Source organism: Camelus ferus, chromosome 2, assembly GCF_009834535.1.
Source record: "Camelus ferus isolate YT-003-E chromosome 2, BCGSAC_Cfer_1.0, whole genome shotgun sequence".
Taxonomy (NCBI): domain Eukaryota; kingdom Metazoa; phylum Chordata; class Mammalia; order Artiodactyla; family Camelidae; genus Camelus; species Camelus ferus.
In genome coordinates, this window is record NC_045697.1 from 116,914,005 (window position 1) to 116,927,241 (window position 13,237).

General features: G+C 42.4%; 1 protein-coding gene across 3 annotated transcripts in view; it reads left to right on the forward strand.

Annotated features, from left to right (window-relative positions):
* GASK1B (golgi associated kinase 1B) overlaps positions 1 to 9,898 on the forward strand; it is a 49,409-nt gene extending 39,511 nt beyond the window's left edge. For all 3 annotated transcript variants that reach the window (XM_032466065.1, XM_032466077.1, XM_032466072.1), the window contains exons 4-5: positions 4,290 to 4,516; positions 7,366 to 9,898. In XM_032466065.1, coding sequence (XP_032321956.1) covers positions 4,290 to 4,516; positions 7,366 to 7,573 — 435 coding nt within the window. In that variant the 3' untranslated portion in view covers positions 7,574 to 9,898. The remainder of the gene's footprint in view (positions 1 to 4,289; positions 4,517 to 7,365) is intronic.
* Positions 9,899 to 13,237: the final 3,339 nt, after the last annotated feature.

Here is a 13,237-nt window from a genome sequence, read left to right on the forward strand (position 1 = left end):
GGGGTGCCGAAGTGTGGAAAGTCACTGGATTTCTGCAGATTCCTACTGAGCTTTGGGGAGCTGGTCTGGGCAGCCGAGACATCCTTGTTTAGGCTCTAGGCACATAACTCAGGTCACTTATAAGAACTTTTTTTTTTCTGACAGACAAAACTAACACTACCAGAAGGAAAATGGGATTTAAAAAAAGAAACTTTAGAAGAAAGGCAACATGTCTAAAAATATCCCCACCCACAAAATATTTGGCTGGAGCACCTGGATTTTTCTGAATATATTTTTAGTTAGGTAAACACTGAACGGATAGATTTTCCTAAAAGAAGAAAGAGTCATTTTATGGAAAAATGATGGTTGGCCATCATCTTCAGCTTCAGAAGTTCAATTTTGTAAAAATTTTGCCTTTTTTTTCTTTTTAAAGAGTGAGAAGCTGTGAATTTGAACAAGAGGCAGTAATGTGGTGAATAGTCATAACTGCTTAGTTGACAAGCTATACCCCCAAGTGGATTCTTTGTAGGGTTACTATCTAAGAACAGAGACACGTCAGTGGTAACTCTGGGGCTTCGCCACGTGACAGTGAAACGGCGTGATTGTTTTAATGCGTGCACTACACAAATACGTATATTAGAACCATGTGGCAGATACATAGGTATCTAAGATATGCTTTATTAGGCCTTAAAAAGTTAGGTAAAATCTGCTAAAACTAAGCAGAAATATATATATATATTTCTATATATAACTAAATTAAATGCCAAGAAAAGTGGCACTGAATTTAAGGATTATGGTTTCCTGGTCAAATTATTTCCGGTATATTGAATGTCAATTTGAAGGGAGGGCCATAAACAAAATTCTGGGAAGAGCTGGAGGCATGATTTAAGAGTTACTCAAGCCCTTGCTAGACAGAGACACTGATACAAAGACAGAATTTAGCCTCCAGTTGGAGGCTGAGAAAAATAAAGTAAACCCCAGTGATCTGAGGTCTTACAGTCTGATTCTGTGTCTGTAGGTGTAACACACACACCCAACCCGTGTTAACATACACACCAAGCAGGCGCATGGATCTGAACTACAGGACTGACACACGGTTTTGGAGGCGAAGTTCAGCTGAACACACGTTTTCCGTAATAAGGTCTGTTGGACCTGAGAGACGCAGCCGTCTGTTGGGGAAGTGAAATCATCACAGGCTGTTGAGTGATTCAAAATTAGATCAGACAAAGCACCTTAAAAACACACTGTAGGAAGCAATCTGATGTGGAGAAAAAGGCAGTAAGAAGATGACCCAAGTTGGGTCTTTTCGACCTCTGACTTTGAACGCTTTCTTGTAGTTTAAAAATGGAAAAGTATGATATTTACAGACGTCCTGAAAGCGAGGGTCTAAACTCTAAAGTGCTTGTTAGTCTACATACGTGGCGCTCATAGCTCTCCTGTAGAAACAACAGAAATGTCACTACGTGTCTTAGTCCTTTCTCACCACTAGAAATCGACAATGAAGAAACAGCCTGGGGCTCAGGGCGCTCTTTAAGAAGTGCCTGGTGGATGTGTCCTTGAAAGTTAGTATCTGCAAATCTCAGAGTCTCAGTTTACCCCCCCACCCCCTCTTCCCTCCCTGGTAACCAGAAGTTTGTATTCATTCTATGCACAAAATAGATAAATGACAAGGTCCTACTATATAGCACTGGGAACTGTATTCAATACCTTGTAATAACCTGTAATGGGAAAGAATCTGAAAAGGTATATATGTATCTATAGCTCTCACTGAATCACTATGCTGAACGCCAGAAATTAACCAACATTGTAAACTGACTACAATGAAATTAAAAACAAAGCTCTATACACATTTATTCAAAATGTGGTAGCCTGAATGAAATAGGATTAAGATTTTTTTTTTAACCATATATAACGTCATTATAATTGGATAAAAACATATGGTGCTTTTTGGGGGGGAAATGGTATACAGATTCTTTGAGATTCATTAGCTAATGTTTGTTAAAAAGGGACCTTGGATGAGAAGCAGCTTCCAGAAGTAATTTTTTATGTTCTCTCTGACCCTCTGGTCTTCACTTAAATAATTGGTGACCATGTACGAATCTCTTTATATCATTTGGTTTCTCTTATATTCACAGGCAGTCAAGGTTCTCCATAAAAGGAAAGAAATTCAGGGGAAAGGGTCCCATACAGGTTTCTAGTGGTTTCTAGTTCACGCGTCTTTCGTGTGCCCTAAAGGGGCTTGGTGGGCGCTCTCTTGCTCACCTTGGGGGAATGTTGGTACCCTTGGGTTCAGCGGATGCTCTTGAACCAGCAGTGGGAACTGGCTGTGCCCTGGAGTCAGCCTCTGTGGCCTTCTGGATAAACCACTGGTTAGACGTATCAGCCCCAAAGATCAGCTTCCTGGAGCCAGTTCTGACGGAGACCTCCCTGATCTGCAGGTTGTTTGGAGACCCGCCGTGCACCCTCTGAGCTGTCCAGGTGCCGGTGGCTCCGTGACCACCCCGCCCATGTGACTGGTTTCATATAAACGTCGTAGAAAGTTGGCTTATGCTAACTCCTCTTCCAGTCCCTGCTTCCTGAGGTGTGCTATTCGATACCAAGTCCCTTTACGTGCAGAAAACAGAGATGAGGGTCACTGGTCCAGTGCCTGGAGTTTGCTGTGGTACTGAGGCAAAATTAAACCACTTCATTTTCCTTTAGGAGTAGTGGTGATGCTGAGGAGGTGCTGGCCATGGGCGGCATTTGCCTCGGCACCCAGTCCACTGATGGGTGGTGGAAGATGCCCAGTGAACAGCTGGCTGGCTGGCTGGCTGGCTGGATGGTTATTTCAGAACAGGCTACATTTTGAGACTGCTATTCCTGACACCCTTTCTTAGCACCTGGCCACCTAGAGCGGCCAACCCCACAGATCTGCGAAAACACAGGAGGGAGAGAAAGGACGGGAGTTCGGTGCCAGAAGAATCAAAGTGCCAGTCTGTGTTGAGGAATCTTTGAATCACAAGCATCTGTGCGACCTTGCCTAGCCTTCAACTCCTCAACGTGATGACCTAGGGGGACACTGGGAAACTGAAGACAAACACAGCTGTGTCTGAATCTTACCTTTGCTACTTGCGGGAATTCTGCCCTGCAGATATTAAACCTCTCTGAGGCTGTTTTCCTCCATTGAAATGGAGAAATTACCTTTTGCCTTGGAAGCTTGGTTTTTTTTTTTTTTTAACTCCTTCCCCACAATAAGGTTTTGTTTGGTTTCTTTTTTTTTTTTTTTTTTCTTTTGGAAGCTTGTTTTGAGATAAAACACTTCCTACAGTGTGCACGTGTGTGTCTGGACAGTAGTACTAACAGTTTTTATTTTTTCAAGGATCTTCTCGATGCCTAGGTCAGGGCTGGAGCGTGTCCGGACCCTTTCATTAATCCTCTGACTAAATGCACAAGGTGAATGCTATCATCCCCATTTTACAGATGATCAAATTGAGAGTCAGTGCAGTAAAGGCATCGCAGAGCTGCAAAGTGTGAGAGCCGATACTGGACTTTACGTTTATCTGATTCCTGAGCCCAGACTTTAATTTACCCTGAAGAATAAATATTATTTCTTCCCTTGCCCCAAAGAAATGGAAATGACACAATTCTCCCTTTTCTAGTTCATCTGTTTACCCTCTTCTGTAAGGTAGTGGTCCTGTTCCCCCAGTAAACCCCAGGAGGCCCAACTGCTCTGCTTATCCTGCTCACCTATTTTGAATCCAGCCGTGGGCTTCATACAAGTAATGTGTTGGGTTTCATGATTGAACTTAACATCTTGTCAATAGATTTGTCCTCCGTTATTTCAGGTTAGATGCTGCAGCACGGAAGTCCAGAGAGGTTCAGAGATGCAGTTGAATTCTAGAGACACTGGGGTGACTCAGGTTTTCTATAACACAACCTGAGGGCGAGAATAAGATACAGCCTTCCGGGTGGGTCACAGGACAGTGGTTTCTAGCTTCTGTCCTGAATAGAATCAGATTCTTCTGGCCATGCGTCCACCCATGATGTCAGTGGGAACTTTGAATGTTAAGGGTGGAGATGCTTAACTTGGATGATCTGACCTTGGAGCTGTTAGCAGAAGCTGGAAATGCTCATGCTGTGCCTGAGTCAGAAGGATGTGAACCTTGGACTTACTCTGACAGTTGCCTTTAATTAAATGAGCCTGGCCCGATCGGACGCTGGCAAGTCAGCAATTGAGAAAGAAATCTCCAGTTCTTTGGAAATCTTCTAACTTTCCCAAGTTTTGTTTCCACTCAGCACCTTGGGTTTTGTTTTTTGCTTTCCATTTTCAGATTTACAATCGCTTGGATGCACACTGCTGTGGATTCCGCCCTCGGAAGGAAGATGCCTGTGTGCAGAGCGGACGGATGCCCAGATGTGACAAGCAGGATTCTGTGGCTCTGCAGCACATTGTCCAGCGAAAGCAGGACCCCAGGCACTTGGTCTTTATAGACAACAAGGGATTCTTTGACAGAAGCGAGGATAACTTGAACTTCAAACTGTTAGAAGGCATCAAAGAGTAAGTTTTATGATGCAGTGACAGAGGGAGGACCTCACATTTATACTGTATAAGTAGTGAGGTTTTGAGGAAACTCACATCCTGTGTCTGATCGGTGGAGCCCTGAGAAGGAACCAGGGAACGGGGGCCCTGAGAAGGGACTCAAGACAGATCATCACCGACTCACACCACCTGCAGAGCTCCCACTGCATCTCACGTCCGCCGTGTGGCTTGGCTCTCACTGTGACAACCAACGTGGGTGACGTGGGAAGCCCGCAGGGGTCTCTGAAATAGAAACTGCAGGGATAAGCAAGTGGCAAAAGCTCTGTCACCAGGACCCAGGACAGGGGAGTCACAGATGTGCAGATACTGACGTGCAGGATGTCCAATGGCGGAATAAACTCAAGTGACTTTATCAACACGTGGAAAGTCAGAGCCAATCGGCTGAGTAGAACACAGTGTCAAAGGCCAATGAACGGCTGTTTATTCAAATAGGGGGGCTTTCTGAGCACTTGAAAATCCTTCCATAGACGTAGATTAAGGGAAAAAGGTATCCTGAGCTTACATATATTTGGAAACCAAGGGACTAAGACACTTAAGGGTGGCAGAAACCTCACTGTAGAGTCTGAGCTGTTTGCCCCCAGCCACGGAGTCTGCGGCTGGATTTCAGGCTTCCCCTCATAACCACCCTTCCTGGTCTCCCTTGGGCAAAAATCAGAGTCACTAGAAGGGGGGCTGTGTCTGAGACTTGAAGATAAAAGATGCTCTAGTGTAACAGTCGGCCAGCTTTGTGAAGCTGAGTGACGGCTGGGAGCGCAGGGGCGAGTCTGAATTTGACGGGAGAACCCAGGTCCTCCAAGTCTGGTCATTTTTCTGCGGAATGTCATTGTTCCTGCTGTTACTATTACTCTTTTTACTAAACCTTTGAAGCCTATTTCAACAGTTCTTCCCAGCACCATGAGTTAGGGAGCGTGGATTTTATGTACTGTCAACACTAGAGAGGATGCGTTTCGTGAGTCCCCATTCCATGCGTCTTGGCCGTGTCTTTCCCTGTTAATACCCACTCCTCGCACCTCTTTGTGGACTGAAGGTAGAGTGTATAGCAGATTCTCTTCTCTCTGTGTCTAAACTAAGAAGATTGTAGGTGTGGGGAAATTTACACCCCAGAGGCATCACTTCCTGGGTTGATATTACAGTGTCTTAAATCCCGGAATTTCCTCTTAGAATTAAGAGTGCCTGGAGACCCTACCTATCCCATACATTCATAAAAATATGAATAATATTTTACTTGTGCTTTCAAAGAAGATTTAACTTTAAATGCATTATGAGGAGTAATGAGCTTCAAGTTAAATCTTCTTTGAATAAGTAATTTACACCTTCCAAAGCAAAAATGAAGACTTGGCTAACCCAGATTTATGCCTGGAATATTTCTATGATTCCGGGTAATGCAAAAGCAGGTAATTTTTTCTTCCTTTATGAAAAGAATTTGTCACGAAAGAGATCCATGGTTATAATGGTCTCATCTCATCATTCTGCCACAGCTAAATTGGTTCAAGGGCCATAGAATTTATAAATCACGGATTATGAATACTTCATAGAGCAAAGGTGCTTACTTAATTAATACTGTGGTCACTAAATTATATAGCACATGTCTTCAGGGAGCTTGGAGCATCTGATTAGCATTCTTTAACCCCACACTGACTCAGGCCCATTAAGCACGTCCAGCTCTGCGGCCTCTGGTCTGTCTCCAGCATCAGCGATGCTGGAACACGTGGACAGCTTGTTCTCATGGCCCTCGGCGCCGTCCCCAGCCTGCTCCACTGAAATTTGTAAAAGGTGCTTGGAGGCCAGAAACTTCTAGCAAACTATACTCTTGAAACATGTTCTCTTTTAGTGTTTTAGGGACAACTGAGTTTACTTTGAAGATGACTATTAAATCCCAATATTTTTATGGTGCTTTCAGCAGCATTTTCATGAAAGCTGGGAGAGAGACCAAACTGGAGATGTAGCAAACCATTGCTTATAATTTTGGATCAGAAATGTTATTAATCCTTCAGAGAATGCAGGAGCTAGACCCCTGGCTTTATGCTTATTTTTATTTTTATTTTTTTCCTTAATGAAGAACAGAAAGCACAATGCTCTCTCTTTAGCTCATTCAGCAAGGAGCCTTCTAAACTGATCTCAGGTTTTCCAGGAGAGATGCTTCATTGTGGAATGCCCTGGCTCTCCAACCTGACTTCTGCTGAATTTATTTGCAAGCAATTTAGTACTCTAGTTCAATGGAATGTTCCCAGATTCTTAGAATTCCTGAAGGATCATCCGAATCAAAGGCAATTCTTTATTTAATTGGGCATTTCGGAATGATTTCTTTCTCTAGACTACATGCATTTTGGGTGATTTCACATCAAATCCAGTCATGCAACTTCTGTTCAGGAAGAGAACTTTACTGACATTGTCAGCATCTTGCTTCTATGTTTTCTTGCATAAAACTGCGTTTTGACACTTCGGAGGGTATGTTCTGCTTGACAGATTACAGTGGTTTCTCTGAGGGAGATGGAGCTTGCAATTGAGGAAAGTATTTTTGCCAGGTTCTCCAAATTCTTCCTAATTCTGTGCCTCTCTTTGCCTACATATAATGATCTTAAGTAAGATGTTAGCATGTCAAGTTCTCAATGGTGTAGAAGAGTCAGAAATTGACACAACACTGTAAACTGACTATACGCCAATAACCTATTCTTCTAGCACATAATTATTAAAGAGGTGTCAGCTTGACAGTGACAAAAATGACTTGATTCTCGAGGCGTTACCTGATAGTGTGATTTGGGCCAGACTGAATGACTATGGATGAAATAACATTTTATCTTTTGCAGGTTTCCCGAGTCTGCAGTTTCTGTTTTGAAGAGCCAGCACTTACGACAGAAACTCCTTCAATCCCTCTTCCTTGATAAGGTTTACTGGGAAAGCCAAGGAGGGAGGCAGGGGATTGAAAAGCTAATCGACGTAGTGGAACAGAGAGCCAGAATCCTTCTCACCTACATCACGGCCCACGGGGCCAAAGTCTTACCGATGAATGAATGACAGAACGCTCTCTCAGCCAGGGGACGGGCTGTTATGTGTGCCTTTCCGTTTTTGGTTTTGAGTCAAGTCCACAGACCTCAAGCCTTTTTCAGAACGAGGCTATGGCCATGAATGCATGGAATCAATGAATTGAATCAAGGGTACATGGTGAGTGTGAACACTTGAAGCTGACTCGAGAAGCTCTGGAAACCCATACGGATAAAAAGATACTCGTTTACGTTTTCCTTTAACATCACTGCGCGGGAGTCTTAGCGTCAGAGTGGCTGCACTGGCTGTCCCGTGATAAAGCACTGGTCACGTCGTGTAACAGGACAGCGTAAACCCGAGGTAGGGACTCCTTCAACAGAGCGGATCTGATGCCACTTTGACTGGTCTGACCAAATGCCCATGGGAACCATTCTGGACATTTTTCTGTTGCTGATTGTTACAACAGGGCAGTCCCAAGGCTGCCCAGAGACAGCTCTACGGTGGAAAACCGGGGCCATGATCCGCAGAAACATCGGAGCACACAATAACTCTAGGTGGAAATGGTGGTTTATTTGTAAACCCCTCAGTGTATATTCTATTGGACCTACAAATGACCAGCCAGCTCTGTGATCCTGAGCAGCAAGCATCATTTTCCATTCCTTCCTAGGCGTGCCCTTTCTTGTCACTATGGAAACCATCCACACCTGACAATTTACACGTTAGGTGTAGTTTTACTCTCTCACTGTTGGTCCAGCTTGTGTCCGATGGCTTAGAAATTAATCGCTTTTCGGGTATAAAGTTACCTATGTGAAACTGCACTTAGCGGATCTCTTTTTTAAAGTGGATACTGTTTTAAAATTTTTTGTCATTTTTACCAAAGATGTACCATACTTTCTGTATGTATATTTTATTAATAATAGTGGATCTCTTCAAATTTGTTCCATATAATTGTATTTAAACTGATTTAATTGATGTCATCCAGGATCAGATATGGAGTGTGTTCAACATATTGTTTAGCTTGTTCTCATGTGAATAATATGAACAAACTAAATTAAAGCCCAGCCCTGATCAGTTCTCCTCAGTGTAAGCTCATGGCTAGAACTAAAACAGCAAGTCAGAGGGTATTAAGCCTCAAATAATTCTCCTTGAACTCTACCAACTTTTTAATGCGGTGGGAGGGTGTGGACACAGAGCAGGTCACCTGCTGGGCCTTTGTGTCCTTGGAGATCCCCTGTCATCGGACAAGATGGATGTTCATACGGAGGTTCCAAACCTTGAACAAATCATGATTACCCTCCCACCACCTTCCACTCCCTACCCCTCATTTAAAAGCTAACATACTGACTTCTCCTTTCTCTGAAAGCTTAAAAATACAACTTAAGAATGTTTATAATACAGGCTATCCTCTGTTTTCTCAGTTCCACATGTTTTTGCTAGACTACGCCCTCTTTTCTGTGTTCTGATCAAGGGTAACTCAATGTCACCGTAAATTAGAACTATTCAACACGTTACGACAAATGCTAGGTTTTTTTTAAAAAAGAGCATATCTATAGATTTTAATTTATACAAATGTATGGGAGCAAAATGTCAAACTAATATGTTGAGTACCAGAGAAGGTGGACCAAGGGACAGGGAATGTTAGATCATCTAATTATAACTGTTTCAGGCTTGCGTTCAGGTCTGACTTTCAGCATCCTCACTTGTCGGCTGACTCTTGGAGAGCTGGTCTCCAGACCATTCTCTCTTTGATATTCCCTGGTGAAATATTTGCATTTTACTATGCTTTTTATGGACTAGACCATCCTACACAAATTTGTGACGCTGGTGCTGGGAATCCCAGGTTCCTCAGAAGTGGCTTTAATTTTACACCTCATACTCCACTGCTTCTGGGCAGCTAGGTCCTCCTGCTGGGGGGTCTGGTGGTTTGTCTGCCTCCAGTTATTCTGAAATGCTGAATGTTGAACGCAAGGCCCAGGAACACGTGTTTGTTTTGGTCACCTTTGCTTTTTAACAATGCTTTTTGTTTTAGACTCAGCGAATAATTCAGGCTGTATTAGTTTCAGATGATAGGTAGCTGGAGGCCAGGGTTTTCGTCCTAATGATTAATATTCTTCTCTTCTCTCACTGAAAACAGTGGGGATGCTCTGTGCCTTTCGGATGCAGTCCAACGATGCTGTGGTTTGGTTCACAGAAGCACATGATGTGGCTTATTTATAACTTGATAAACTTAAGATAGAGCAGTTTACCTTGGCAGACATACAAAAGCTTATTCTTGGGCGATTAATTATTTTTAAGCTGATGTTATGAAAATAAATATGTATCTGAAAAATCTGTAATAAAAATATTGGAAATTAAAAACTCATGCTTTTTATTCTGTAGATTTTTTTTTTTTTGTAGATGGGTTGCTTTTCAGAAGTTATGTTTAGGAGAATGTTGGTTACCTTTATCCATGAGAAAAGAAACCATTGAATAATTTAGAGTTGCACTGGGTTGTGTCTGCGTTTGCATATATTTGATTGCATTAATAGTGATATGACACCTTCTCTTGGTGTACGTATAGCATTGTTTTAGGTGGTATGCAAATTAGTTCATAGATGTCACAAGCTATAAGAGAACACTAATTTGGTGTTTTCTCTGCTTGGGGTGAGTTTTACCATTATATTTAAAATTTTCTTTATAACATTCATATTTATTAAGCTTATCAGGCACCTGGGGAACTTACTGAAATGCAAAATGTCTTAGACTCATGCTCAAAATATTTATAATCTCTGAACTTGTGTGATAGCTTGTTTATACCATTGGACTTTTAAATATACATTAAATTACACCTAGTGAATAAAATAACCTACATGTAGATTCATCTACACATTGTCTTATAAATTCTGATGTTTATCTCAGCACAGAACAAGCTGGGCACATTTAGGGCACAAGCCTGAAAATGTGCCACGGGAACTGTACATGGGTCAGATAAAGATGATGGAGACCTGTCTCTAAAAACTGCATAATGTCATCAAGAATGAAAGATTCATATATGAAAGACGATGCAACTTGTCAGAAGAGAATTCCAAGTGTCCTTCCAGTGCGATGCTGGGCCTGGTTTTGTATTGAATGGGCTGTTTGGTAAAGCTGTAGGTCAGAGGTTAACTTGAAAATTTTTATCCCTGGGAAATGCAAATAATTTCTGTCTGGTGGAAAAGACAACCCTAATGGTTTTACAGTTTATTACCTTGTTGGACATTAACCAGTCTTTACATCTAGTCCAACAACCTCATCCGAACATTGCCTATAAACATTCAGCTTTTGAAATACACTTGGAAATGCTTTTACCATCTTACTGGTTCCTGCGTTAGTTAATTACTTGACTAAAATTTTGACATGTTCATTTTACATTTGCTAAAAGTTGCAGTTTTACCTTTAAGAAAATTTTACTTTAATAAACTTTTGACTGCAGGGTCATAGAATTTTCTCTGCTTGACAGTCCTGATTTTACAATTTTGAAACTTTTACTTTCACGGACTCTCAAAACAGTTACATAATTTTAAGTACTGAATGTTACCGGTTGATCAACTTCTTAAGTTTAGTTTCATCTACTTCTTTAACTTATTAAAAATTATTAGTTGATTTTCAACTTGAAAGGTCTCTGACTCAGAAGGTTTGCTGGTAGGCTGTTTTGCAACCTAGAAACACACATGGTGGGTGAATGAAGTTGTCACAGAAATCTTTTCTCCCACCATCAATGCCTATGGTTAAATTAGTGCAGCATTTTTTTTTTTAATCTTAGAAAAGGACCTGTTTAACCTCACGTTTCCAAAGTGCATTTTATTTGTTGATAAAAATATGCACAATTTTGTACACAGTAAGAAATCTCTATGCATCTTCTTTCCAAAAATGTAATCTGTATTTCTGAGCAATGCTTGTCAAGTTTTCTAAAGCTTTTGAGACAAAGAGCTAAAAAAAAAAAAGTAAAGAAAACTTCCCTTGTCAGTGGCTTTAATCACATACTGCAAAATGGCTAGCTAGCTGTGCTATATTTCAAAAGGCAAACTGGCTGCAGGGAGTGGGCCCAGTCGCTAAATGAGACAGAAACAGCTGTGATTTTGCAAGACGGGCCAACATTTTCTTTAGCTCCAGGACACCAGACATTATCTGGCTCATAAAGTTCTCTATGTTATTGGCTCCATTTCTGTTTAGGAGAACAAGGGTTCTTGTTCCATATCCTCGTTTCAGGCCCTCAGGAGTATTAAAAGTTGAGGTCAATGTTATTTTTTTTTTAACCTCAGAGTACTTAAAAAAAAAAGAACTATGATTCAGAAGTCCTCTGTAACTTTGTGAGAATACGTTAGGACTAAGCTTGCAAATGTCACGTCTTTCCTAGGAGAATTCTGAAATAATTTGCAGCATCTCCCAGGAGAGTCAACCTTCCCTCTCAATCTGGTAACAAGTGACAGTTATAGGACCTTCCCAAGAGTTTTGGTGACAATTGTGGCAGTGCCATTTGCTGCTAGTGATGTGTCATTTCCTTTTTCTTACTTTATTGTTGTTGCAAATAGAGATAAAATGCGTTGAAAGAGGAGTGACCCAGAGTAGCAAGCGCCTAATTAAGGACATAGGTTACTAATTAAATCTTGACTTGAGCCCCAGGCTGCCTCCCAGTTGCCAGTAATAACACACCTTCAAGTTGGGACAACCGAAAATGCCTCCACGTATTGTAAACTTGCCCGAGAGGCAGAGTCATCCCTGGTTCAGAAACACTGCTGTAGTCCATTGGTAGCAAGTCGCCCATAATGGGGAAAACCCTTGAATTTTCTGTTGTCTTCTCACATGCAGCTGATGAAGATTTTTCTCTGTCCAATTCCTGATGTTAGAATGCACTGCTGCATTTTATGGCGTCAGTCAAAAGTCCCGAGAGGTTGGTTAATTCGGGGACAGGGATCATTGAAATGTGCCATGTGTGTGTGAGCAGGAGGAGACATCGCGGGCTCTGAAATAAACACTGTAGGTGCAGAATGAATCTAGGAGCACATGACAAATTGACTATGAGGGCACACATATTTGAATGGGAGGTGATAAAAGTGCCAGGAAGTCTGTGCTTCCCTTCCTCGGTCCCAGGGGCCAGATCTGTGTCCTTTGAGACAAAGAATGAGCTGCAAGGAAGCCACACGTCATCAGGGCCCCAGAACCCCCTGGGGCCCTCCCCTAACTGAAGGTCAAACGACATGGAGGGGAAGACAAGTAACGAAGCCCATTAGAGGAGAATTGTGGGCCACGACACAGTTAGCAGCCAACAGGAAATCCAAGAAAAGGATGGGCTATCAATCCGACAGGCTAAATAATAATGCTGCAGTAACAAAACGTCCCAGACGGCAGTGGCTCGGAACCACAGAGGCAGACTGCTCATGCTGAATGTCCGTCCTAGCTTGGGGGACGGCTTTGCTTTTCATAAACACCTAGAGACCCAAGCTGACGGGCAGCCTGGATGGTTCCAGTTCTGTGCCTGAGCAAAGGGACGTTCTGGAGGGCTGGCACTTCCAGTCACCAGTCACTGGACAGGGGCCACCTGGAAAGCGGAAGCTACCTGGTAAATCACACTGGGACCTACAGTGGATGGTGAAAGCTACAAATGGCGGCTCTGGTTACATCTGAGGCAACTATAACCTACGTCTGTTAAATGTCCATCCAATAACCCTCTTCTCCTGG